Source organism: Rhipicephalus microplus, chromosome X (genome assembly GCF_043290135.1).
Source record: "Rhipicephalus microplus isolate Deutch F79 chromosome X, USDA_Rmic, whole genome shotgun sequence".
NCBI lineage: Eukaryota > Metazoa > Arthropoda > Arachnida > Ixodida > Ixodidae > Rhipicephalus > Rhipicephalus microplus.
In genome coordinates, this window is record NC_134710.1 from 369,200,042 (window position 1) to 369,227,182 (window position 27,141).

General features: G+C 42.2%; 1 protein-coding gene across 8 annotated transcripts in view; it reads right to left on the minus strand.

Moving 5' to 3' along the window:
- Positions 1–5,211: 5,211 nt before the first annotated feature.
- The window catches only part of Cip4 (formin-binding protein 1-like Cip4), a 254,028-nt gene continuing 232,098 nt past the window's right edge, over positions 5,212–27,141 (minus strand). For 7 of the 8 annotated variants that reach the window (XM_075879952.1, XM_075879954.1, XM_075879949.1 and 4 more), the window contains 6 exons: positions 26,152–26,270; positions 25,833–25,965; positions 18,165–18,334; positions 16,366–16,520; positions 15,174–15,370; positions 5,212–5,620 (listed from right to left, as the gene is read on the minus strand). In XM_075879952.1, the coding sequence (XP_075736067.1) occupies positions 15,213–15,370; positions 16,366–16,520; positions 18,165–18,334; positions 25,833–25,965; positions 26,152–26,270 (735 nt within the window). In that variant the 3' untranslated portion in view covers positions 5,212–5,620; positions 15,174–15,212. The remainder of the gene's footprint in view (positions 5,621–15,173; positions 15,371–16,365; positions 16,521–18,164; positions 18,335–25,832; positions 25,966–26,151; positions 26,271–27,141) is intronic. The other variant, XM_075879950.1, reaches the window with a different exon arrangement.

A 27,141-nucleotide genomic window follows, 5' to 3' on the forward strand; every position in this document is an offset into this window, starting at 1 on the left:
CGCTGCTATGCTTATATTTAAAACGTATGTAAAAAAGGGTTACAAATCGTCTCTAGTTAACATTATTTGTATTAAAATAAAACAAAACACAAATTAAAACATTCGCCGTTTATAGTTTGTTAGCCTATCACTTTCTTTTCCCGCACAACACAGGAGGTTCAAAGCACGACCTACTTTACTCCTGACCTGCCCAAAAAGCCCCTCTTCAGCGCCCACGTTCTAGTTTATAAATTTTACCGCTAGGGCCGTAACCTACAAGCCGTGTGGCGTTAGCCAGCGCCTGTTCCCCAACGTTACCTTCACTGTTTGTGGTCAAATTTCGACCAACAAAGCACTTATAGTGCATATTTATTATGCACAATTTAAAATTATTCAGAAATAATTATACTAAAAGTTATTCAATTTTTTTCTATTTTAGATCAAATGGACTCGACAACATATAAGCTGTCCCAACACCATGTAAATCTACCGGTTCCCACGTTTGTCAACCAGTGTCCTATAAATACTTAAGCGCACTAAACAGTTTACTTGACCAGCAATACAAGTAAAGAAATAGTCACATATATGCTGGCAGTTCACCACAGAATGCAGGCATTCTTATTCCAGTGCTGTCAAAACCGTAAAGTAGCAGACAAACAGGTTATATGTAGCGCCACTAATGGTGAGCGGTTGAACGAGAGCTGGGACACGCGTTTTCATGGGAAACCTGCTATTTGAGTAGGTCTAGAGTACAGTAGGTCGTGATTCAAAATTATAGGTACGCTGGCTACAATAGGGAAGTGTGATGAGCGGCAAGCGGAGCCCTACGGAGCGCACTGAAGCCTCCGCGGAGGAGCCGCGTAGGGGCGCGCGCAATCGTCACAAGCTCACTGAGCAGGGCAATGTCTCCCAGCCTTAAAAGCAGTAGTTCGAAAAAAAATGCGAAAGAAAAAAAAACTGGGGGCTTGCTTCAAGGGGTCAAAATGAAGGCCCGCGAACAGTTTTTGTAAAGAATGGCTTTCCTGCATACCATAGAGGACGCTACAGATAATGTTCATAGCAAGAAATCCATACACATTCATCCTGTGGTTTCAAGTATAGATGGAAACTTTCACCACAATGTTTTATATATTGCTTTTTTTTTACTCTCAGTACTTTTAATAGATATTGTAAGTTACCTTTTTCTCCAGTCCAAGCAATTATTTCTGCTAGTTTTATGCAGTAAGTCACTGGTTAGGCTACAACTCTGTATATCACAGTACTATTGTGACTCAAGTTTATTCATGTTGAACATAAGTGAGAAAGTTAATGATGGTTGGAAAGAGTGAATAAAGTTGAAAGCACAAGTTTAAGGAAAGAAACTCATAGTATTTTTAGTCATTCATTTAAACTTAATGGAACAAACCTGTGAAATATTTTTTCTTTAGCTGCCAAATTCTGGTACAGTGTATGATGATTTGAGGGGTTTAACGTCCCAAAACCACCATATGATTACGAGAGACGCCGTAGTGGAGGGCTCCGGAAATTTAGACCACCTTCTGGTACACCTTCTATGCAATTTAACCTTCTACCTTCTATGCAATTTAAAGCCAAACTTCTGCAAGCAGTATGTAAAAACGCTTACCTTTCCCAAAGGCGCGCACTTGGAAAAGCTTCTCCAAACAAGCAGCATGGCGCAGAGCTTTTGTTTTTAAGTGCATGTGCTAGCAACAAATGATCTTTATGCGCTTCAGCAGAAACAGAGAAAGGTTGTAATTTTCTGTTCCTGCATGCAGCACACCGAATATCTCGTGTTTAGGAGCAAGAGACACATGCGTCAACAATTTTTATTGACATTCTTAAATGTAGCTGGGACATCAACAGACATTGGGTGGGAAAGAAAATGCACAAAAACAAACAAAAAAGGTGGCAGGAAAATCACAGCAGCAAGGCAACTTCACCATTCACTCACATACACATTCAATTTACTACAGACAATCTGCGGGCACTTTTATTCTCTCTCACAACACAAAGACCTTTCATTTAATAATAATCCATGTTTCCATATTAGGCTAGCTTCACACCCTGCACACTGCTGACTCATGAGACATTAATACTTTAGACATCATTTAAACACATTTTTGCCACCATACTACCAAGGGCACACTTATTAACTAAAGAGACACTAAAAATATCCCACCATAAAGTCACAGCTGAAAAAAAAAACAATAACAAAGAAACATAGCAATGAAAACAGATACTAAGGGGAGGAGAGGCACACAGTTTTTTGCAGTGAATACATTTGTGTGGCTTTGCAAGAGTTGCACACACTCGGTCACTAACAAGTACACCTCAGTATTTACATAAATGTTACACAATACGTCGTTTGTTCAGGACACTTTGCTGCTGATGGCTGCACCAGCCATTACACATAAAAATATGCGGCTCAAACATTGCTGCAATTTACATTCACACATGATCACTCTCTCATGCCAATTAAAAACAGAAAACAACGAGTCACTGTAACTAAATAATAAGTGCACTCCTTACAACCTCTATGGCTTCTTAGGAGCACACAAGCGAGTAATTCAGTTAAAGAAATAAAAGCTCCATGCATGCAACACAGAATCTTGTAACAAAATAAGATAAGATGCGACTGGATTCTCACACAGAGTCAGCAAAGTTTATCTGCTAAGTCACTCACAGCAGAATTCTGCAGGGGCTGCAAAATTTTTCATCTGTCTCACTATTGCTGATTGTGATCAAGTCAAAAGAAACAAAGATATTAGTAAGCAACTAACAGTCTTGGATATGTTTTTTGTGACAGAAAAATACCAGCACTCTTGGGACCATTTGCAGAGAGTAGTAATACTCTCTATATTAAAAAAAATAACATCACAAGCACTTAAAAAGCTAGGTATGTTACTTCAATGCACAAAAAAAAGTCGAACAATAAATGGACAACAAATAATGACAAATACATTCTATGCATATCATGCAAATATAATTTGAGAAAACATTTTGACAAGATACTGCACTGTTCTAAAAAATAAATGAGAATGTTCATTTCTACAGTATTTAGTCACCATCTAATGGGCCACTTCATAAGATTTGCTCATATTTACATTTATGGTGAACAACGGTGTCACCAAGCAGTATGCTGATCAAGATGCTTTTCCATGTGCACACAATACAGAATGAAAGTCTGACCATAAAATATACAGACCACTTCCCAGAAGGTTAGTTAACCAGCTGCTAAGAGTTTGTGTGGCTTATTAATAGACCTGTCAGCTGATCGTTTAGAGGATACATCTTCTTGCCCTCTAGGCTTTAAAAAGGATAACCTAGTGGCAAGCTGTGAAAACTAAAGTGTAAAATACTTGTTCACAAAATGTTCGGTACATATATGTCAGGAGCCTGCAGCACATTGATTAGGCAAAGCCCCTAACGTTAACAAGTTCACTGTATCAACCATGCTGGCATAGTCAAATTCAAGTAGGCATGAGTCCAATCAGAAATACTTCCCATGAAAATCTTAAGCAAGCAAAGTTCATTAGCTTACAAAGCGGCAGAAACAGAGTGGGAAAATAAGTTGACACCACAAGAACATCTGTGGCATCATTTTGCATACAGAAGCACACACACACACACTAAAAAAAAGTTATTGCATGGCGGAACAATGAATGTACTTAGTTAACTTTGTGGCAAGTTCAATTAAGCAAGAGTGGGGCAAACGAGTTCATTTCGTTTAACATAGTAGCCAGCCACCCAGTACACTACAACAACCACGCACAACTGCCACTGCAGTTCTTGTGAAGTGTACTACCACCATCTTCGTATGGCACGCACATATTTCAGCACAGGGAAAGTACTTTCTCATACAACTAATGCACACACCGACACTAGTGCACACACACTCCGGATGGACTGCAAGCCTTGAAGGTAGTTGGGCACAGTAGCAAAAAAGTCTAGTGCTTCGAAAGCGTGCGAAAAAATTAACTTTAAATTTGCACATAATGCAGTCAATGTCAAAAATAGAAAGAGTTCTACGGAAGAGAGTTCAATAGAGGTGCAAATGTATTTTCTTTGCTTCTAGCACCTCAGTAAAGCATTTGAGTAACAAGTGTCAGTACATGGTTTCTAAAAACCTAGGCATATTGAGTGAAGCCAAGCGCGCTGTTTGTAAGCATGTGAACCTTGTGCACACACGGCCGAGCTGGTATTGCTCACAACGCAACTGGCTTTTGACTTTGGCAAAAAGCAGCAAAATCCAGTCTGAAGCGCTGCAGGCCACTTCAGCTAGGAGGAAATGCGGCCTTAACATTATTCGAGTATAAAAAGTGCTTCGGCAAAATGTAGTCGACATGCTCTTTTTCAATGCAACCTCTAAAACGTGATGAGGAATTTCTACATCTCTGAAGCCTTTGTCACTACAGGAAAATGCTATTAATAATAGTCTGCTAGAAGTGCACTTCCCAATTCTTCACCACATGCATTTACATGCCAAATAAGCCCTGCGGAGACACTGTCCGATTCACATTTGCCATTTGTGCTAGTGTTAACACAATGACAATTTTGATGAAAAATAAATGCTGCTGCCTCATTGTCACCGTGACATTAAAGCCATTAAAATTATATGGCCAAAGATACAGCTCAAGCTCGCTGTAAACAACAGAAAGAAAGTTTATCATTTTTCATTACTGCATAACAATGGCAGTGGCAGACGCATTAAAACAAGCATAAGCTAATGCCGTTTTCAAAATAAATAGAAATACTAACGGAAGCAAAGACCCAGTGTACCACTTGAGGTGTACACACCAGCTCTGGATAGGGTTCCTGAAATTTCCGGTGGCGCTCCTCTACGAAGCTTGCGTTGCTGCGATGCATCTACTTCAGCAAATCTGCTCGCACTGTCATCAGCGGCGACACAAGTGCACTGACTGCCTTGGAAGCCGACCACACAAAGCGAGAAGGAAGATTAAACAACACATCCCTTAACTATGTACACCTTTACCATAACCCAGAAGAGATGACCATGTCAAACTACATCATGCATTATAACTAGCAGTAGCAGTGATTGAGGGAAGCACACCATGTCACTCTTCTTGGCATCACTGAAACCAGTACATAGTAACATTTCCAACCCCCCATTCCCACTTAAGAAAAAAAAAGAGAGCTTCAAAAGAAAGCAATATGCACGCCTTGGTTGTTGTTTTTGTTCATACGTGAGCTCAAATGCAGCCATGTAAACAGTTCACACAAAGCCTCACATTTCTCCCTTTCTGTCGGTAGTTGCATGCAAACACACACACAGTACATACACACAGATATGAACTAGTAGATATACAAACGCCAATACAATTCTGTGCTACCAGCCGTCTCCCTACATGAGCATGTGACTAAAGAGAAGGGTCAGCTACAAGTGCAATTCTGCCACCCATCACTTCTTTTCTCTCTCCCTCTCTACCTGCACAGCGGTGGGCGATAAATTAAAGTGCTGGCATCCCTACATGGCCACTGACACCACAAAGGGAATACTGGGGGCGTTGAAGCTAGCTGTGGCTTCCACCATGTCTCCTCGTGGCAGCTACTGCCAGTGCCGCTCATCCCTGTCTGATCCATGTCTGACGAAAAGGAATGCACAAAAGAACCAACATAGGACCTGCAAAAGAAACACGCACAATTGTTTATGGCAGAAAAAAATTTGACAGGGCATGCCATGATGATGGAGGAATTCAGAAACATTTCCACCAATAAGAAATCATGACAAGAATTTTTCAAAATGGCAACTCCCACTAGTCCGGAGAGCAAGCTCCTTTTTAGCCTATGCCATTTCAGCTGTTGTGACCTCTCAGTTCTACCAGAAAGCACATTCCATTTCCAACTGTTAGAGCAATGATTGTAAAAGCTAAGTGATATTTAGCATGGTATCATGTATCACGGTAGCAAACTACCGAGACATCACTGGAACAAAAAATATTACTGCAGAGGGGTTTTTTCAAAACTTTCACAAAGCACTGATAAAACTTATTGACTAGAACTAACAATTTTGACTAAAGGTCCCGGCTGGCACCAATACAATTCAAAAACCCCAACTTTTCTGCATTTTTATTCTGCAATTAGCATAAATGCAGAATAAAAAATGAGAAATGTACAAGCCTGACCCCGATCAAGGCCTCAACAGTAGCAGCATTCGTCTTGGAAGTGGTTAACACAAAGTAAATGCGTCATACACACATCTCTCACCAAAAAATACCCCTTTTTCTGCCTGCCCAATGAAAATTTTAAGTAAAATCAACAGCTAAAAAATGAAGCTTGTGTATATGGTTAGAGCATTTGCACCATCTTGAAGGGGTACTGTCACCAAAACTTTGGTCTGCATTTTTTTGCTGCTATGTGTTTCTAGGGGCCTGTTCCCTCATTAATGACCAGTTTCAGTCCAGTTTTGGTTTGAGTGAGCTCCAAAAACGGCAAGCAGCCAGGCGCAACTATCGCCACCTAGCTTGTGCAGCTCTCGACCACGTCAGCACACAGAACTGTGACACACTACCGCACGGTCTGCATCATGAATTATTTTCAAATAGGAAATGGGACTGCACTGTCGCCAAACAAAACTTTCAAAGCATGCACCAGGGCCACGCACTCGTGACTAATTCCCGAGAAGTATAGACTGTGGGACCAAACGCCGCAAAAGAAAAATGGCAGCAACAACGTCATAACTCGTTTTATTGACTGCAGTGTGGTCCCCAAAGAGTCCCCTTTGAGGGTGTCAATGGCACAATGGAGTTGAGGGCTCATGCAAACTTCAAAATTAATTTAAAATACCTTCCAAGCAATAATCGCTATTGATATTTTACAGATGATATAAAATGTTCACGGGAATCGAACCCGCAGGCTATCTCGGCCGTGAAAATTTTTGTCAGTACCCCTTTAACCTCTGAACTGCTTTGGACGAGCAGTGGTCCTGCCCAGACTGTCACCAAACTGCTTTGGACGAGTAGAAGTCGTCAGAACAGAATAGGTACTTCGCTCTTGCATTCAAGCGGAAAAGCGCGCATTTACGGATTATCGCGTGTCAGCCACTACATGAAAGCATTTGCTTGAGAATTTGGTTTTTTTTTGCACTAGGAGCGTGGTTTTTGTATAGAAAGATGGCGTGCAGTAGCGGCGACCCATGCATAGCTGGCTTGTGAACATGAAAAAGAAGCTATTCGTTTTTGTCATCTTCTTGGAGTGATGATGGTTCAAGTACAGATATTTATCTTGTGTCCAGAGGTCCAGAGGTCAAGGCAGGACAGTGAATGAGTAGCTCCTCCAATGATGAAGACAGCTCGGGCGGGAACATTGTGAGTGCCCGCCAGTGAAGCCGCCTTTTTCCACACAGCCCCGAAGCTTCACAAGTGAAATGCCCCAAGGCTGCTTAGCCTACACAAGTGAAGAAAGGTCTGGTGTCTGTAACTGTTTTGTTTATAAGTTAGGTTTCCAATTTTAGTAGCAGCAGGTAGCTGGTTTCCAATGTATTGTTAAGAAATAAACTTTATTCTGTTCATTTGACTAACTATGAGATGAAAATACTTTTGCAACATTGACTAGCTACTTTTTAGTACAATCAGAATCGAAATCAACAATTAAAAGAATGGGCACTTTTTGACCAGAAATTAAAAAAGAGCAGTTATGGGCATATTTTTCAAAAATAAAAATAACATAGCTTGTACTGGAGATACAATGCTAAACAAACAGCGGAGCTGATGGGCACTTATACTCACGGGCAACATTTCTTGGCAATGAAAGGAAAATTAAAGAGTCGAACTGCATGTATCCTATTGCAAATGAATGAATAGGTTCCCAATTAGGTATGCGTTTTCTATGCAAGACATAAAAAATACTCATTTTTCATGCGACTCTTTGGAACAGAATGCAGTACACACCAGTGAGATAATTGCATTTGTTTTAGTACTTCACAACTTTGTCACTTCTTGTTTTTACACACGCGACAAGGTTGCACCTTTTACCAACACTGATTGTGCACAGCCATGACTTTCCACAGTAGTACGAAATGTGTGCCAAACCAGACTACCCTGCACAGGAGTATATGTGAAAAAGCTGTGCCCATTAAGCTTTCCCTTCATGGCGAAAAAATGTCCGCAAATATGGCTTGGCCATTGATGTGTTGCTGAATTTAGCAACCTTTTTTTCCCCTTTGTTTCTTTTTCTCTCTTCTCTTTGTTTCCTATTTTTTTCTTTGTCTCTGTCTCTATTTCTACCTCTTTGTGGGCTTTTTTTTTTTTCTCCGTATTTCTCACTTCCTCTTCCAATCCCTACTCTCGCTCCCGCTTTCTTTAATGAAGATATGTGCGTTTTAATGGCACAAGGGTCAGGTTTGGTCCTTACTTTCGTTTCTTCCACATGCTTTGATTCTATGTGCATTCTCTCTCTGTCTTTTTTTACATTTTTCTCTCTCTCTTTCTATGCTATGCATTACTATCAACCCTCCACCTTTCCCTCCTCCTAACACTCACATCTGCCCCACCCTTACTCTTCATTCTCACCACCTTGCTATCCTATTACTATATAAGTATATATACTATACCTTGATAACATGCTTGGACAGTCGATTTCTTAAAATGGCTACCTCAAGATTGCGGGTATATGGGTTCGAATCTCACTCCACGAAGAAATTTCTTCCTGTGAACTTCTTTCTCCATTTCTCTTTCTTTTTTTTATCTCTCTCTACCCATCTCGCCCATGAGAATTATTGCATCCTGCACCGAACAAATTGGTGCACGTGTTCTGAGAGCGAAGTGGAAGATGATGACGAAGAAAATAAAGAGAGAGCATGCGGGTTTATGGTAATGATCATTTCTAGCTCGTGGCTCACAAACTAAAGGATGCTTTAAAGAGCTTTGCTGTAAAAGAAAAAAACTGGTTCCATTGCAAGAGTACTGTAATAAAATATAAAGCAGTTTGTAGCATTGACAATTGCCTACTGTCAGGCCAGCCAAGCTATTGTCATCATGCATTACTACCATAACAGGATCACCACAAAAAATATTCTTTTATTTCTCAGGTAGCATCACCACTTTTGGTCTTTTATTGCAAAAAAATTCACTCAAAAGATTAGTTATTTGTACGTGGCAAACGGGCAGTAACAAATCGATCCTCGCTTTTTTGGCATTTCACAGTCTTCTGCATGCTTCGAAGGACAAACTAACGAGGTAATTAGTCTAGCCATTGGCCACCATCCAGTTAAAAGTTGTTGTGGAGTAGTTTAATACATGGCAACTATAAAATGTACAATAAACGCATGCAGGGTGACATTACGTGGCGCATAGACGGCAATGAACAGCCATCTGTGAGTGATCATGACGAGCTATAAAGCGTAAATAGTGTTCCATCCTGTTGAAGGCTGATGAAGGGCTAAACTGACTTTTTTTATTTGCTTTTTGCCAGAAAAAAGGCAAAGCTAGCTTCCTTTCTAAAAAAAAAAAAAAAAAACAGGTGCATGCAAGTTTGTACTTTGTTTAAAAGCTCTAATGCTATTTCTGCATTAGCTTTTTGTTTTAACCAATTAAAAGCAGGTGTGCATTTGATTCAGAGGCTAGAATTGTACAAATACTGCCATGTGAATCAGCATCAAGCTTCAACATTTCTTCTGCCCAATTTAGTCCAACCTGCTGAATAATTCAAAAGATACTCTCGCTAAACGATACATTAGGCTTGAAGCCTCGAGGTTTCCATTTACACATGGGAAACATAATGCAACAACTATAGCAAAATGTCTAACATGCTGGAGTAAAGTTTGAGTCAAGGATATGTCAGCAGACTAATTGCTAATTAATACCTAATTAAATACTCTTGAATGAATAACACGTTCAGAAAATTTTTGTTGAGGTGAATTCATGTTTGTGCATTCAGGTTTTACCGCTTCCAAACGTACGATTCAGTAGTGCTTATTCAATCAGATCTTATTAATACAGTACCTCGTTACAACGGATCTGCTTAGAACAGACATTCAGACATACTACATACCAATTTGCAGCGTTATGTTGATCTCCCTATCTGTAACGTTGATCGAGATTCGTTTACAACGGATCCAGGTACAACGCACATTCAGATATAATTGGCCGAAATAAAAGGCCAGAAAAGTTGTCGGCACTCCTTTACAGTGGACTTTCTCCATTGCTTGGCATACTTCCAGGACAAGAGCAGCGTGCCTGCAGGTAAGGTGGCTAGAATGGGGAGGTGCAATGACCAGCCTCCGAAGGCTGGCCCAAAAGCGTATTCCTACCACGCGATGGCGTTATCAGCGAGGGCGCTGCGTTTTTCTCGTGTCATCTGCTTGCCTCTAGACAGGCAGACGACACGAGAAACTGCGCTCAGTTTCAACACTGGAGCGTTTTCAACGCTGATGGGCTTATTTATTTAGTGTTGTATGCGTCAAAAAACTATGAAAAAGATGTCATGTGAAAAGCAGTTTAGAGGAACCGCTCTAGCAGACTGGCTGGTTGGAACAACACTGCGTGTATCGCTTGCAGATTAGTTATAGTGTTTAGATTGTTATAGTAATTGAAAGAGTGGAAGTAAATGCAGTTTTTCTGAAATGCAGTAGAAGCATGTATGAAAATAGAAGACTGGTGGTTTGATACAAGTTTATTGGAAACAGTACATTAAAACGTTACATAACACAGGGCTTCACCTTCTTGGCTTTATTCTGCGTAGCATGCTGGTTTAGCCCTCTAAGCAGAAAATGGACACCCGTAATGCTTTAGTCTGGCTCTTTCCATTGCAGCTCTGCTGCTCACGAGGCGTGTCTTCCACCGGGCCATCAAACACGCCAATGTGTTTTAATAAAGAATTGTCCTCTCGTCCCCACTAAGGTGAAGCACGGTTCAGCGCGGCGCGGAAAGGGGTTCGACAAAAGCTACTGAAATGAGTTCCGGCCACATTACCAACCTTGACGAGAGAGGCATCACGGCAGATGACCACCGGCCCCGCTAATTGCGCTGGGCGAGCGGCGATTCCCTTTTAATACTCCCGGCAGTGCAAACGTGTGCGGCCCAGCACCCAGTGGCATCATTATCCCAAGGAAGAGACAACCTGGTGCCGGAGGAGAAGTGTGGTTGCTACGGCCCTGTCAAAAATGTTGCCCAGGGCGGGTGTGGACGGCGGCGTTGAAAGTGATGTGCGTAAGGTGGTTGGACAATGTAATGACGTCTTTCCCCCATCTAAAGAAGAGGGGAAAAGGGACTCTCTAAAATCGGCTTCCGTGGGCTCAGTGGGACTGAAAATCTTCCGCCTGTCCTCATGAGATGTTTGTTACGTAACAAATGCTTGCTCTGCAAATATTGTAAATAAACCTCAAGTTTTTTTCGATTTCTTCAAGCTGCCTCGACACAGTCTTTTCGAGTCTTCAGTGCCGGAATGGCTGGACGCAACAGGGCGTGTGCCATGCTCAACAGGGCGCATGCCATGCTCTTTGCACCTCCTCTTGAGCAATTGCAGGCGGGTGGAGAATTCAACAAAGGAGCCAGTGCAGAGCACGCGCGCGGCACCAGCAAATAAAGGAGAAAGGTTCTGCACCCGTTGAACTGGTGCCGCCAGTGCAGCCAAATCGAAGAGACCTTATTTCAACGCAGGACTTGTAGCCGCCGTTGCAACCTGGCACAAAACACCACCTCTGCGTTGTTCCTTTTCCCCATCGATGGCATTCTTCAGGACAGTTCGAAAATCGACAACATCCGCTGACACCATCTTCTTCAAGAAATCGGGAAGCGATAGAAAAACCGGTCGCACTTCCCAGAAAGCGACCGCTAACTTGCGCTGCTCCGTATGAGACACGAGAAACGTATGCTCACAGTGGGCACATGCCAATGGCACTCCTGACTGACGCGCCAAATTTTCCCCCAGTGGCGAGAACGCGCAATGGAGCCTCACTAGGCATTGAAAGTGCCGCCCCGGTAATCACACCTCCCTATTCTAGCCACCCTACTGCAGTGTTAAAACAGGTGGCGGCCATTTTGATACAGCCGTGCTTGGCTTGGATCAATCCAGCGAATGGGGCTTGCTACAACTAATGCTAATGCATCGTATGAATATCAATGTGTGATTTTTAATGATTACAGTGCCATCAAAGTAAAAAATAGTCTGCTTATCGACTCAAGGAAAAAAAAAAGACATTAAAGCGATACTTCCTTAGCAAGTGCATATTTTTTCCAAAGTAAAAATAAAGTTAATAGAAAGCGCAAGCTTGATAGCAACCCCTCTCAGAATGGAAGTTACATTCGGCATGACGCCAACAGCAAGTGCTTTGTTCGGCTGGGGCTGTTCTAACGTTTTGTTAGTCCTCGTGTATCGTGTGCATCTGTTCATTCTGGATGTGATCACTGTGTGATGAAGCCTATGGAGCTGAACACATCAGTCAAAACTGCGCATCCTAAGCCACTGCAAGCGACCAAGCGCAAGCAGATATCCCTGAAATACAAGCTTGATATCGAGCAAGTTGAGAAGAAAAAAAAAGCAGGACAACGTTGTTGTGCCGTACAGCTTGTCGAAGAAGACAGTCAACACCATTGTCAATGCCAAAAAGACGATCTTGTCGAAAAAAGTGTCAGGTGACTTCATTTTTTGATGCTTCATATCCCGACGTCGAAGAGGCCCAGCTGATGTGGCTTCGTGATGCCCGTTCGCGAAATATCCCCATGGACAGACTGTTGCTACGAAAACGCACAGAGCAACTTGCGTTTGTTCAAGTCAAGAACAGTTTCAATGCAATGAAGGTTGGCTCAACCGTTTTAAACTGAGGCATGGAATTGCCTTTAAGTGTCTATCCGGAGGGTCAGCCAGCGTCGATGACACTTTTGTTGCCAACTGGAAAGCGGATGTTCTTCCTGTTCACCTTGAAGGCTATGCATTGCCGGATCTGTTCAATGCCGATGAGAGCAGTTTTTTCATAAGTTAAAGCCAGGAAACACTTTTTGTTTTGCTGAAGACGCGTGCCATAGCAGCAAGAAGTCCAAGGAGCGCGTTAGCGCTTTCTTTTGCTGCAATATAGACAGGACCGAGAAAGCCAAACTCTTGGTTATAGGCAAGTTGAAAAGACCACAATGCATGTGAAATATGAATGTTCCCATTGACTGGGATTCGAACAGAAGTGCCTGGATGACCAGGAATATTTTCAATTAATGGTTGCTCGACTTTAACACCAAGATGCACCAACAGAATGAGAATGTGTTACTTTTCCTCAACAATTGCTCGAGCCACATGCACCTTCCCCAGCTTCATGCTACAAAGGTCGCATACTTCCCACCTAACACAACTTCAAAGACGCAGCTTATTGATCAAGGCATTGTACACTCAGTTAAGTCAAGGTATCGCTCACGCCTCGCCGACTTGGTCATAGATTTCAGATTTGCTGTGCAGGTACTTTCAACCATGCAGGCACAGATTCAGCCAGCAATAACAAAAAATTGCTTTAGAAAAGCTGGTTTTTTTCGTTGGTGACAGTGACTGCACAGATCCCTTGCCACTGGAAGGCCAACCAGATCCCAGTGTCTGGTCAGCTGTCGAGGAGGCCTTTGGGAGCCAGCAGTTTTCCAATTACGTAACTGTGGACGATGACCTTGTCAGCTCAGAGCAGCTGATAGATGAAGAAATTGTTGCCCGAATTTGCAGTGTACCAAATGCAGAGCAGCAGGATGAAGACGAAAATGAAGGTGGCACCTCAGAGACTGTAACCGAAAAAGTGTCAACTTCTCAGGACCTGGACTACATTCAAGGGCTGAGAAACTATTTCGAGCAACAGGCCACAGGTGTAGATGATGTGAAAACACTTTTGGCAATGGAAACGTATATAGTGTCTAAAGCTGTCTGCCACACAGTACAGGCAAAGCTGACTAGCTTTTTTCAAAAGATATAAGAATAAATCCGTTAGTCAACCATGTTGTATTTGACTTACAATTCTCTCTAGTTATTACAGACTTTTTATACATTTACATAAAAGTCAGCTGTAACAGTACATGCATTTAACATACTCCCTTTACAACAGACCAAAATCCTCTTCATTATGAATGTGTATTGTAGTGAGGTTATACTGTACTGCCAAAGACCAGTCCTGCTTGTTAATTAAAAACCCAGCTCACTTTGAATTGCATGCCAAAATTGAGCTGTAATCTTCAAAGCCATGTATGAAGTACCACTTTTAGCACATGCTGTATATCTGGATGCTAGTGAATACCAAATGTAATATACTACCAAAGGGAGATCAGGCACAATGAAAAATGCAGATGGCCAGCTCATATATAGTGCACTTGTTCATCACTACAACATTCACTACAATGGTTCATGCAATGTTACAAGCTGTTGTGGTCACTGTGGGAGGGTATACTTAAACGGACATTCTGGAGAATAACGATTTTTCACGTATAAGTAAAGTACAAAAATTTCACAATCCCGAAAACTACACTCTTATCGCCCCATGACGCTTGGTAAGTGATAAAACACGCAAAAATGTGGGTGGAGACGCCACCCTGAGATCACCGCACCAAACACCATGACGTAGTAAATTTTTAAGGCGTCTACTGGGTGTTACATAGCTTCTACTCAATAAAAATAAAGTACATTGTCATCTGTGGATGCCACAGGCCTAGGACACGAAGTTTTAGAAAATTTCATCCTGCGAATGTTAGAAACATACGAAATTTACATTTCAAAATTTGTTAGACCATGCACGGAAATTTCACAGTAAAATTCAAAAATGAAACTTCAACCTTGATTTTCTGCGCTAATAATGAACTTATCACAGTGAAACTTGTGTCATTAGATTTCTCAGAGTGCAATCTGAACCAAGTCATTGTTTCTCTTCAGTGTCCCTTTACCTACTGGCATACCAATGTTAACTGGAATGAAAAAAGTATCAACTGGTCTCTTCTTGCACACTGCTATGACTGATACTTTAGTTTTCCCATGCTTCTTTGTAAATAGGCATGAATAACAACTACCCCTAAAAATTAACCCATGCGGCAGCACATACTTCATGAGCCACATGCAAAATTGCCCGTTTGGCCTCAACAGATTATCATTCTCTTGTTTATCCTTAGTGCAAAAACACACACTAAACGTCACTTTAAAGTGAAAATGAAAAAAGAATCACAGGGCATCCTTCAAAGCTTCTTCGCCAGATGATTTCATGTGAATAGACTCAACTTTCGAGAACTTACCGTGCCCATATAAACTGGCAGAAAAGTAGGAGAGGAGGGCTAGCAGCTGTTGAACATAGTGCACTCGAGGTAGGAGGTGGGAACGAAGCCCTCCTCAAGGTTCTCCCGCCGCACTCGCGTCCATCCATCTCCTTGGTCAACCTCCACTACCAGGAACTCCTCCCCTTCCTCCATTGGGATGGAGCCCTCACTCTGGGCTATAAGCAGGCATTAAGAGGAGCCTTTCTTAACACAATGTCTAGTTTCAGGGCTACTAATTTAGGCTTTCGTTTTTTTTTTTTTTTCACCAAACAACGATTACATGGAAATGAAGAACAGCTAGCATTTTGAGGTAAATCTTCATCTTCGCTTGCATGACAACTAATAATGCACAATAATGCAGAATAAAATTCCATGTTGAAAAGTGAAACTTTGATGAAAGTACAGTCAAACATGACTATACCAAACAAAAATAGCCACAACACTCAATATATCAAACATCTGGCAGTGCAATATGCCCCAAAAAGTCAGCTGTTCCTCACAACAAGTTGGCTTTTTCTCACAGTAGGAACCTTCCTGCATGCAGTTCGGAGGGTGAGCTGTGTGAATCAGGAGGATGCAGCTCAAAACAAGTAAAAGCCAATGCGTGTCATTAGGTGCTTTCTCCCATGATTCTGTGTCGTTATGGCCACCACAATGGCTGCCATAAAACGGTAGAACCTAGCTGTTGCTCACAAAGCTGACAATTATCAACACAGTTAATGCAAACAGAAGTCCAATGTTGAAGCTGCATACAGCATCGTAATAAGCGCGCTACAATATTGAAAAACAATGCATATTATAGGGCCAAGATAGACTAGAGGCTTGCCGCATCTGGCGAGTATGCATAGCTGCATTTGAAGGTGTTGAGCCACTGTTAACATTGATACTGTATTTTCTCCCCTGCGACCTGCACCTGCATATAAGCCGCACCCCAAAAAATAAACCACAGAAAATGAGAACTGCAAAACTTCCTCTGACATTGCCACAAGCTGCCTTCCTTACACAATTGTGAAGGTGTGCCATGAAACCAACCTGCGCACCAAAACTTGTGGTGAAAATATGGTAAAAATCTTAATGTTTACATTAAAATTATATGACATATTAAGATGATTCCATTTTTTAGCTAATTCGATTGATGCGGACTGGCCTGTACATCAAGAGACCTACTTACCATCGAAAGCATAAATGGCCACGGCCCGACCCAGAGCTGGCAAAAGCTCTGCCTCAAACGAGTCCACTTCATAGCCATTCTCTTCGAAGTCCCCATCATCGTCAGGGATACTTGTGTGACTCGTTCCAAGGCCACTTTCAGGACGGCAGGCTGTGCTGTTGGTCAAAACGTAAAAAAAGGGTAGGAAGTCAGCATGAAAAGATTCACTAATATCCAAAAATTTAATTGAGCTCTAAATGAGAGAAGGTTTAGTGAGAGAAAAATGTGGATAGATTGGTCTATGGCCTGCTGCTCCGTTCTTGTGTGATTAAAGAGAAAGGGTAGGCAAAAGAGAACATGAAGAATAAGAAAACGAAGTTTGAAAGCTCAATTTTGAAGAAACATGTGGTTTAGTATGCATGTGTGTATGCATGTGCATGTGTGTTTCAGCAAACTCCCTTACGGTAGTATCATTGATAATTCGATTCCAGATCACTCTGTGGGTGCAGCAAAAGAATTGTGCACCTCTAACAATTTGTCCGTTTTAGCTCTCAAAGAGCAGCCCTCTAAGCTGCACTATGCCAGCTGCACAACAACCCTCTCACAGAAAGAAACAAAATTGCAGGGCACTGGCCTACACATGCTTTAAGACGAGTCACTATGAGGGTGTCGCAGCGGTTTCATGGAGAAACCAAACTTGAGAAAAAATTGACGGTTCACTAGCAACATTAGTGCGTAGTACCAGGACACTGCTTTTGTCGTGACTTCATTGTTGTCATCACCAGACTCTCCTTTATCATTTTTTCACAACCCCTTTCCCTTCTTAAGCCAACAAGACACTTCCTATTGTTAACCTCCCTGCATTTCCTACAGCCCTCTCTTTCTCTCTCTATTCTAAGACAAGTTCCCCACAGCTTCTGTGCCTATATATTACATACCCGAAGTTTACAGAGACACTTGCACAGAGACACAAGCAAAAATGAAGACTCAAACGCTTGAGCGGCCATGTTCGGTCTTCCCTATCAAGGATAGACTGAAGGAAAGACACCTGCATGCCACATTCGCCTGTAGTCCAGCCACAGCTCAACTTTGCTTTCACTTGCTAGGCTATGCGTTAAGTCACATGTAAAAAACTCCCCTGCATGATGCCAATAGTGTTTCAGCGCAGGAGTGCTATTTAACCTGTATTGAATTACACCAGGTCCTGCTTCGACTAGTGAGCAATACATCCTAGCTATACTTTTTATGCTGTTGCTGGACACCGCCTTGTGAGTTGGCTCATTATTCATGAGCTAGTATGCAACTTTCTTTCCTCTTTGTCCACAACATCACCTTCTAGTCCTTGGTTTCTCTATCTTCTAGCAAAAAGCACCTGCCTGAGGCTGGCTTCTTCCACTGTTCAAGTTTTCAAGTGAATTGAGCACTTACAGTGTGACACATCAAACATTACAAGCCTGAAAAACATAGTACTTCATATATTAACTTTAGTATAGTAGGATAACGCTTTATGCTAGCGTACATAGAACATCGTCACAATTCTGTTTAACATAGCACCATATTGATTCTTCTTTACTTTTTTTTTTAGAATTGTTCTAAAAAATTTGACCAAGTGATCTAAAAAGTTACCCATGACAGTCATCACTTAATATTATGCACACAAGGCTGACACAGTTAGTGTTACTTAGCATTATTTTGCATGTTATGTGCTAGAACAAAAATAAAACAAGGTAATGATATATGATGGGATTCATCAACAGTGCTTGTCAAAATCCATAGTTTGACATAATACTGTCAGGCAAGGTGTTGACATTTCAGCTTACTTGTTATGAGCAGTGATGGGTGTTGGAGGTCCCTTGTTGTTGTTCTGGTGGTTGTTAGAGACGCTTGACTCAGAGGCACTGCGTGACAATGAGCCTTCCGAGAAGCTGTTACGGTAGCGCTTCTGTGTATCAGGAGTGGCCATCTGGCTATCCACCTCTGTCAGGTAGTTCTGCATGGAGCGCAGGCATTAAATATACCACTGAAGGGCACCTACAGAAATAAGCCTTGTTTTACAAAATGGTGAATAAGTGTTGAAGGGACACTAAAGGCAATTATTACGTCTACGTTGATGGTTAAAATAGCGGCCCATAGACCTCGTAGTATTACTTTTGTGCAAAGGAAGTGCTCATTTTAACATAAAATGATATTTTAGTGGTCCGCACCGGATTAGCGCACTTCAGATTACCCGCCTCAAGCTGAACGTGCCACGTCACTGTTGCTGTGAACAACGTTGCCCGGCCTTACTGTGCGGCGGCAGACACTAGTAGCAGCAGAACGAAAGTATTGGGAGCGACAGCAGCAACAATGGCCATTGAACAATTCTCTGCCATGGCTTGCGAGATATCAGGCATGATTGGTTCAACCGAACCACATTAGATGGCATGACTTGTCCAGTTTAACCAGGCAAAAATTGAACTTTTGAACCCCTCGCACCATTCTTTATAATAATGACCGGCATTTCTTTTTTCGATGTATCAAGCACAAACGAACAAGCAGCATTTTATTAGGTCTCTTGACGCACAGAAGGTTCTTAATTTAGTGCAGCTAGTTTGAATACTAGTGATTAATTTTAGGCGGTACATCTGCCGTAATCGGCATCATTTTGCAAATGTCCTACCGTAGCACATGTTTTCGTGCATTTACCTTAATTTCTTGGTAAGTAGGGCACTGCTCTTGATAATATTGTCATTTTAAACATTGTCATACATTTATCTTTCACTCTAACATAAATCGTTATTTAACTTTAGTCTTCCTTTAAAGGATGCAAGCTCCACTGCAAGCTCTTTGAGTTTATTATCACGATGTACTGTTATTTGGTCCTCATTGACAGTTACCTTGTAAAAATGCTTATCAATGAAACGACTTTTCATGCATGGCTCAATTTTCTGGTTCTGCGCAACTAGTTGTACTGCACCCTCACAAGTTAATTGTTTTAGCAAATAAATGTTTTCCCACAAAGTCGGCAGTACATAATGCAGCTCGTAACGATGCTTGTGTATGGTGTGTTATGGTGATAGGGCCAGTGATGATAAAATAGCACCAAGAGATGATACGAGGCTTGCAATCGTGTGTTCAGTGAAAATATGCAGGTTGTAGAAAATACTAAGAATCATAGCAGTAAAGTGCACTCAACAAACAAATTTTGAAAGATTACATTGATGAATGAGATGTACTACGAGAGTAATGTATATGTTATCGCAGCCTCATCTAATAGGATGATCTGCTGCAAGTAGCACTGTCACCTTACTAAAGCACTTGAAGGCAACAGCTTGAAGGCTTGTGCTCTGCAAGAATGCTTCTACTGCAATGACATTATACTAGGAGGCCACGCTACGAGTCACTTGGTTGCGGAGGGTCACAGGGGGATAGAATTTTTCAAATGCTTTTTCTCAAGGTTAAATTTTTATAGAGTTATCATGGTATAATAATGGTATAGTTTTTGTAAACTGCCAATAACCTACCCCGCTGTGGTCACCACCACCAAATCTTCGACGTGGCTGAAGCCACCTTTTTCGAGAAATTGGTCGAGCACTGTCCGGCAAAACAATGTTCACCGCTGCCACTCCGCCACTTTGCCAAAAGAATGTTTTTAGCATGGAGAAACTGCACGTGGAGTTCAACCTTAGCGCCATGCTAGTCCAAGCTATGTCCCTCGCAGTTTTATTACTGCCCAATTTTTGATGTGGCAGATTTGGCCCTTTTCAAAAACTCCTCGGAATATACCTGCGAATAACACGGTCCGCGGCTATGACATTTGGCCTGAAGTAGTTGCTCAAGTGTCTTGTGTGAAATGGAAGCGCGGAACTCTGTTCGAGTCTTCTTCACAATTCTGAACTGCCACCTGTATTAAGCATTGCTGTGCGGTATTAAAAGGATTCCCAGCATCACTTGAGAAATGCGGCTGAATTTCAGAAGTCCATCTTCGCTTTTCAGCAGCGAGATTGTTCTCCACTACACATCGGCCTGTTCCTCTTCCAGTATATTTGTCAGAATTCCGCAAGACTGCAACTTCACAAATTCCATTTCCAGTGCATTAATAGCTTGATCTCTGGTCTCTTGCTCTTTCTGTGGCGATAATGCTGGAAACACCTCAACAAAGAAAAGGACATTCTTACATGACATCTTATCAATAGCTTCAATATCCGCAACATGTGCATTGATCAAAGCCTCATTTCCAAAAGAAAATTCGAGGCACATGTAGTCGCATGCAGCAACCATGTACCTTCTGACAGCCTCAAAAAATTCCTTTTTGTTACTTGGCTTCAATCACACACTATGCTTGGTGTCCAATTACCAAGTCTTGGTGATCCTTTTGCACATTTCTGCTGGGTTAGTCTATCAAACAGATGTCCTTGTGCTGCTCTAGCAGTGCTGGCCTCAGAAACCTTGAAAGTATGTCCTCAAGAAGGTTTAGAAGTATAGGCTGTAGCTTGTGTATTAGGGGTGCCTCTGCTTGCAGTCAGCAGCTGACTGTCTCAAACGCAAGAATAATGTTATTTAAAAGCCGACAGCAACCTTTGCTAAGCTCCGAGCTCAAGAACAGGAACAGTCATTCCTCATTTGTTATGCAAGTTGATCCAGTCTTACACACATCAGTAGCCTTAACTTTTTTCATGGGCACAGGTGTTGATTCTACAGACTTCTTTCTCTTCTGTCTGAACTGGTGCTGCTCAGTGTCTTCAGTTTGTGCTGGCATTTTGGGAATGTCGTAGTAGGTCAGAAATTGGGGACCTGTACTGGCATCTCTTTTCGCTTCTTGAAGGAAAAAACTCAAGAGCGGTGCCCACTGATATAGAACCCTTTTCAGGCATTTTTCCCAGCAAAAGCCATCTGGTTGGAACGTGCTTTAGAATTTTGCAAAACTCATTATTGTGCAGTTCGTGAAACTCTTTAAGCAAACTTTTCTTTTAGCACTCCTTTCTAAATAATAAAAAATGTCCACAAGGACTTCGTCCACTTTTGCTGGGAGACAAGAAGCTGCCTTTTCAGCCGCAATGTTTATTAAATGGCATGGGCATCCAATTTTCACAATGCTTTCATGGGCCTCGGTTAGCGCTGCTGCTATGGCATTCTTCTTGTCCATCATCACGTTGGCATTGTCAGAGCACAAAGCTATGCAATTAGACAATGGCACATTCAATTGCATAACACTGTCCATAATTAACAATGTTGTGCACCGCTGAAGGGCCTTCCAGGGTGCTTAAAGTAAGCAGTCTGCTCCCGATAAGGCCAGACTCTTCCGCAAAGAAGGTGGCAACAATGGGGTACAGCTGTGCCTGGCTGTCGTTCGAGCTGTCAGTGGCAACCACAAAAACTCGTCTTTTCAAAGCACTCACCACACACTCTTGTGCATGGCCTACCTTTTCGCCGACAATATTTGTCGTCTCAGTTCTAGCACAGCCATAGCACTTCGCAACATTGCATTTTGGAAACATCTTCCGCAGCAAGGGTCCCACATGGTCAGAGGCACTCAACAGAATGCTGTGCTCAAACAGAAAAGTGGTAAACAAACATTCCGCACGTATTGCTTCATTGTTGCCGTCTTGCTTACTGAAAAATTGTTGCATTCGATGCTGTTTCTCATGGCACTGAACATTGTTGGTGTGCTTCTTCGACGAAACGTGCGCAACCACGTCAGTCCTGCCACCGTGGGATATACTGATGTCGCACTTCATTGTTGCCGTTTTGCTTACCGAAAAATTGTTGCATTCGATGCCGTTTCTCCTGGCACTGAACATTGTTGATGTGCTTCTTCGACGAAACGTGCATAACCACGTCAGTCATGCCGCCGTGGGATATACTGATATACTCACAGATGGTGCAGAACGCACAGGTGCTCACCTTTCCGCCAGGCGATATCACAAGCGAACTCTGTCGTATACTGCTTCAAGAACACCTGAAGATATTTTTTTCGCTCTTTGCTGACTGCCATGGCTGACAGCAACGCGACACAGCTCTAGCCATGCTAACAGCGCTCGCGACACAAGAACACAAGCACATGCTCAGAGAAAGAACGGTGAGTCGCTGTGTCAGCGGTGTCAGTGCTATCACTCAGTGAAATTAGCGTGAAAAATACAGTAGAATCCGATGCTAGCGCCGCCACACCTGCCTTGCGCCTCACAGCTCATAGAGGGGCGGCACTGCATCCACATACTAGGAGAAGTACTGGCAGGCTCGCTCGCTTTTGCGACTGCTCCGCTTGGTCAAGCTCTTTAATAATGACGATGACAATCGGCACTCCGCGCGGGTGCATTGGTGCTAGGTTGCTAAACTGGAGCCCGCTTTGGGACAAACACGCGGGCACTTCCGGGAGATTTCTCTCTCGGTCGTACAGTTGTACAAAGCGGTCAAAATTCTGGAGTCTCCCGAGCAAATCGGGAGACCTGGCAAGTATGCCACATTCACTGGAGATAAGTGGTTCCACACCAGTCAGCAGGTAAAAGTGCATGCTATATATGTGGTCTGCTTTAAATCGTTTACATCAGCATGTGTCTTAATGCTAACACTCAGACAGGATGCACTGCATGGCCTAAACTGATTTTTTAGTACAGTGGAAGGAAACAAAACGCTAAGAAAAACACCTATGGCACTACTAATTTAATCATTTGTTTTCTTTCTTTAAATGCTCTCAATGACTAATGGTATTTACAAAGAGGACTGGTTTACATACATTATGCAATTTATTTGGACAAGAATTTTATGGCAACCGAGTACTTGTGTCTTGGAACTGCAAGTCAATTTGTGGCGACACGTAAAGCAGTAACATAAAGAATTAATTTTTTATATTCCTGTTAGCACAATAAATTTTATGAAAGAGATACAAATGGGCGGGCTTGCTTCTTGATGATAGTTTCCATAAATCAAGGCTAGCTCTGATGGCATATACCGTATTTACTCGCATAATGAACACACCTTTTCTAGAAAAATCGGAGCAAAGCTGGGGGTGCGTTTATTATGCAGGGCAAATTTTATGAAAACATTTTCGGTATCAGCAAAAAAAATGCAGTAATGCAAAAAAGTTAAATCGTTTAACCTTTTGCAATTGACGTACACGTTTGCTGTTTGGAAACAGCTTGATTGATATGTGGAGTTTAACGTCCCAAAACCACTATATGATTATGAGAGACGCCGTGGTGGAGGGCTTTCGGCCACTGGGGGTTCGACCACGTAGTGGGAATTTCGACCACCTGGGGTTCTTTAACGTTCACCCAAATCTGAGCACACGGGTCTACAACATTTCCGCCTCCATTGGAAATGCAGCCGCCGCAGCCGGGATACGATCCCGCGACCTGCGGGTCAGCAGCCGAGTACCTTAGCCACTAGACCACCGCGGCGGGGCGTTTGGAAACAGCTTCTTTGTTGAATTTCACTCATATTCGGTGGTTGATGGCTGGCGCTATCTTCTGCAAGCTGTCCTCGCGCAGCCTGCGCACACTATGTTGTGGAAATAGTCAAGATCTTTTTTGGACGACAAGCAATTTTTTTTTTCAGAAATCTGTGATGTGATGGCGATGAATGGCTCTTCACGACAGCCATGGCGACAGCAAATCGTGTCGTCGTCGCTTAAAAATTACAGGCAGGCGGCTAGGCCTCAAAGTTTCATTTTTGCAGGAAGCGATCGTCGGTTGGCCTGGGCATTTTTGTGACCTTCACTCGCTCTGTGCTCATGAGCTGCAATGTCTCCACACTCGCACCGTTCGTGAACCCTACTGTGGTGCATAGCTAATTAAAAAAAAAAAGACTGGGGACGTGCGGCGCACAGATTGAAAGAAAAACAATATGGCACATGGGAGCGGGCGAAGGAGAAGGGAGGGAGCGAGACAAGGGGCGGCGGCATAATTCTAAAAAATGGAAGAGATCCAACGGCCAATGAGGCGCCATGTGTCAGTTAGCGGGACTCCAGTGGATGTATGTGGGGAGTGCGTTTGTTACGCAAGGGGGGGGGGGGGTCCAAATTTTGACGACTGAAGTTGGGGGTGTGTTTATTATGCGAGTGCGTTTACTACGCAAGTAAGTATAGTACACCACAGAAATAATAGCCTGTGCAATTAAAGGTGAAGACTGGTTCTAAATGGCTTCAAGTGTGTACGTTAATTGTGCCGTAGAATGATCCTAAATTGATGAAGCATACCATAGTTTAGATTTTAGAGGTGCCCATATAATACAAATTTCTGGGTAAAGATGTCATGACAAACTACTGACAAGCCAAATTAAGACAACTGCATTTCACTGTTCTTACACGAAAAACTTGGCTCGTCTCGGCTGAGTTGTAGCCATACCCAATGAAACCGGTGGATAAAAGAAAAAAACTAGATGAAGGCAGTAGCATCATCTTGATGTGGCTGCAGTAAACAGGAGTAGCCTGTCTTGTTAAGCCTTACATGGTGCTTATAAAGAGTGCATCTTGACAATAGAGCTATTCTGTCACCAGTATGGGGCTGGCAAAGTATCACTGCTGAACTTTTAAAGAATCTAAGTATCAGTGGTGAAAATAATGAGCTCAACAGTGAAGGCGGACAACCAGATAGATCGAAAGCAGGCCGCGGTTCCTTCGATAAGCTCTCCAACATGGCCTTAGTACAGCTCCACTTGTGTGCATGCCGAATTCCAAAAACAACACTTGTACTAAGACCTCCAGCTACATTTGCATTCTGCACAAGCACAGTTTTGTGCAAGCAATGCTAACACTAATTCTATATCCTTGCCTTTACTGCTTTCTACTATATTGAAGCTCTCTAATATTAGTTGGTCTGTGATGGGGCAGCTTCTAAATTTGGTTTCTTTTTTCAAAAGGTTTAAGTGTTTGACATATGCTGCCATAGGTCCCAGGTTTTTCATGTAGCAAGAGCTTCAAATCTTAGGTAGGAACAGCCATAAAGGTCGCCAGGTTCTGCAGTTACAGCTGCAGCCATTTGGTGCATCTTGTCCTTGATGCCTATGTGACCAGGCCCTCTGCATGCTACAATGTGCTAATATAAAATAAAGCTCCATAAACACAGGCACCTTGTTTCAAAGAGACATTAACATAGTGACACTAAATAGGTATGCAAATATAGTTTTGTAGTTTTGTTGATTCCTTCATATATGGTTCCCAACTGCCAGTAGTCCTTAGCCCTTTCAGAGTGCAGAATGCCAGATTCGGACAAGGACAACTTGACTGCTGCATAGGATATACTGCCAGTTGATTCAGATGTGTGTATAACACTACTTGTAGCAAAAGTAGGCTGATGACATGATGACACTGATATCCCAGCTTCACCCCATCCTGCCCCCGACACACACAAAAGTAACTTAACACTGCGAGACAGACAGGCTTCTATAAAAGGCTCACACCAAGAAGGAAACCAAAAAGTACAGGCCAGACAAACAAACAAACAAACAAACAAACAAACAGGATGTTTACATTTTAATTCTTTAGCAGGGTTAAACAAAAAATGGTCTCCCACCTGATACTTTTCCAAATCTGTTTGGAGCTTTTCAAGCTTGGCACCAATGTCATTTATCTCTCCCTGGATAGTCTGAGGGTCTCCCAGAGCTGCATTCTGCTCATATGAACCCTTCAGCTTGAAGAGGCCCTCTCTGACGCAACGGGAAAAAAATCAAACATTACGGGCACAACATTGAAAACCTTGCTGAGAGACAACTTCCAAACAAGCACTTTTATTCAGTTCAATATTACAACAGCAGGTAGTCAACATACGGAAAGACCTATACCCTTGGCCTATAAAGTTCCCATTTCGTGCGTTTAGGAATTAGAGGTCTTACCGTGCTTGTGTCATGGTGTTGATCTGCGTTCGTGTCTTGTCCAGTTCTTGCAGCAGCTTTTTCCTCCGCTGATTTGGAGGCAGATTGCTGTAGTCATCCTTGAATTCATCAATGTTGTTCTGATTTATTAGTAAGAAAGAAAACCAAGGGAAAGAAAGGCAATATTTAGACAAATGTTCAATGTCAAGTCAGGATTATGATACATAAAATGGCACATTCCATGCAAAAAAAAAAAAAACCTTCCCATCACCAAACAAAAGTAAGCAATCCACTGAATTCAATTGCAGAAACCAGGAACGTGCAATATATGAAAGAAACAAAAATTCAGAATCCCGTAGCATGATTTTTATATTCTTTTACTTCAATACTGCAAGACTTAGTCACTGCTTAACTAAACACAACTTACATGAAAAATGCTAGGAATTGAAAAAAAATTGTTACAGAGTAAGCATTCACACTCAGACACGAGAAATTAACTCGTTAGTAATCATTACAGTCATGACATTCATGAGGTATCACTTGCTACACTGGTGCAGGCATGTTAATTGAAAATCCTGAAGCCATTCTCAGCTTGGAGTAAGCAGTGATGAGCAACAAATATATGAGTAAGCTGCGTGCTTAAGATCAATAAAGTGTTGCATGCAGTCGGTTGTGTATTAAGGAATCCAAACACATGCCGAGTAAACAATTCGCCAGAGCAACTCTGCTCATTCTTTAGTATATGGCACATTTTAAGGGGAGATGCGACCCAGAAAAAAAAAAGTTTCTTTAATCTGCAGCGTAGGGCAATAAAATCTTTGCTGTTTACATAACTTTTTAGGCTGATTTCAAATATATAATCCAATTTATAGTAAGTTCCATAATTCTCATTTTGTACCACGACAATCGTGTAATATATAGCTCTTTTTGGACACACTTATTATGCCACTGAACTTTTATGGTTAAGATCGATTATGGCTTATAATGTATCACATAACTGTAGAATGCAAA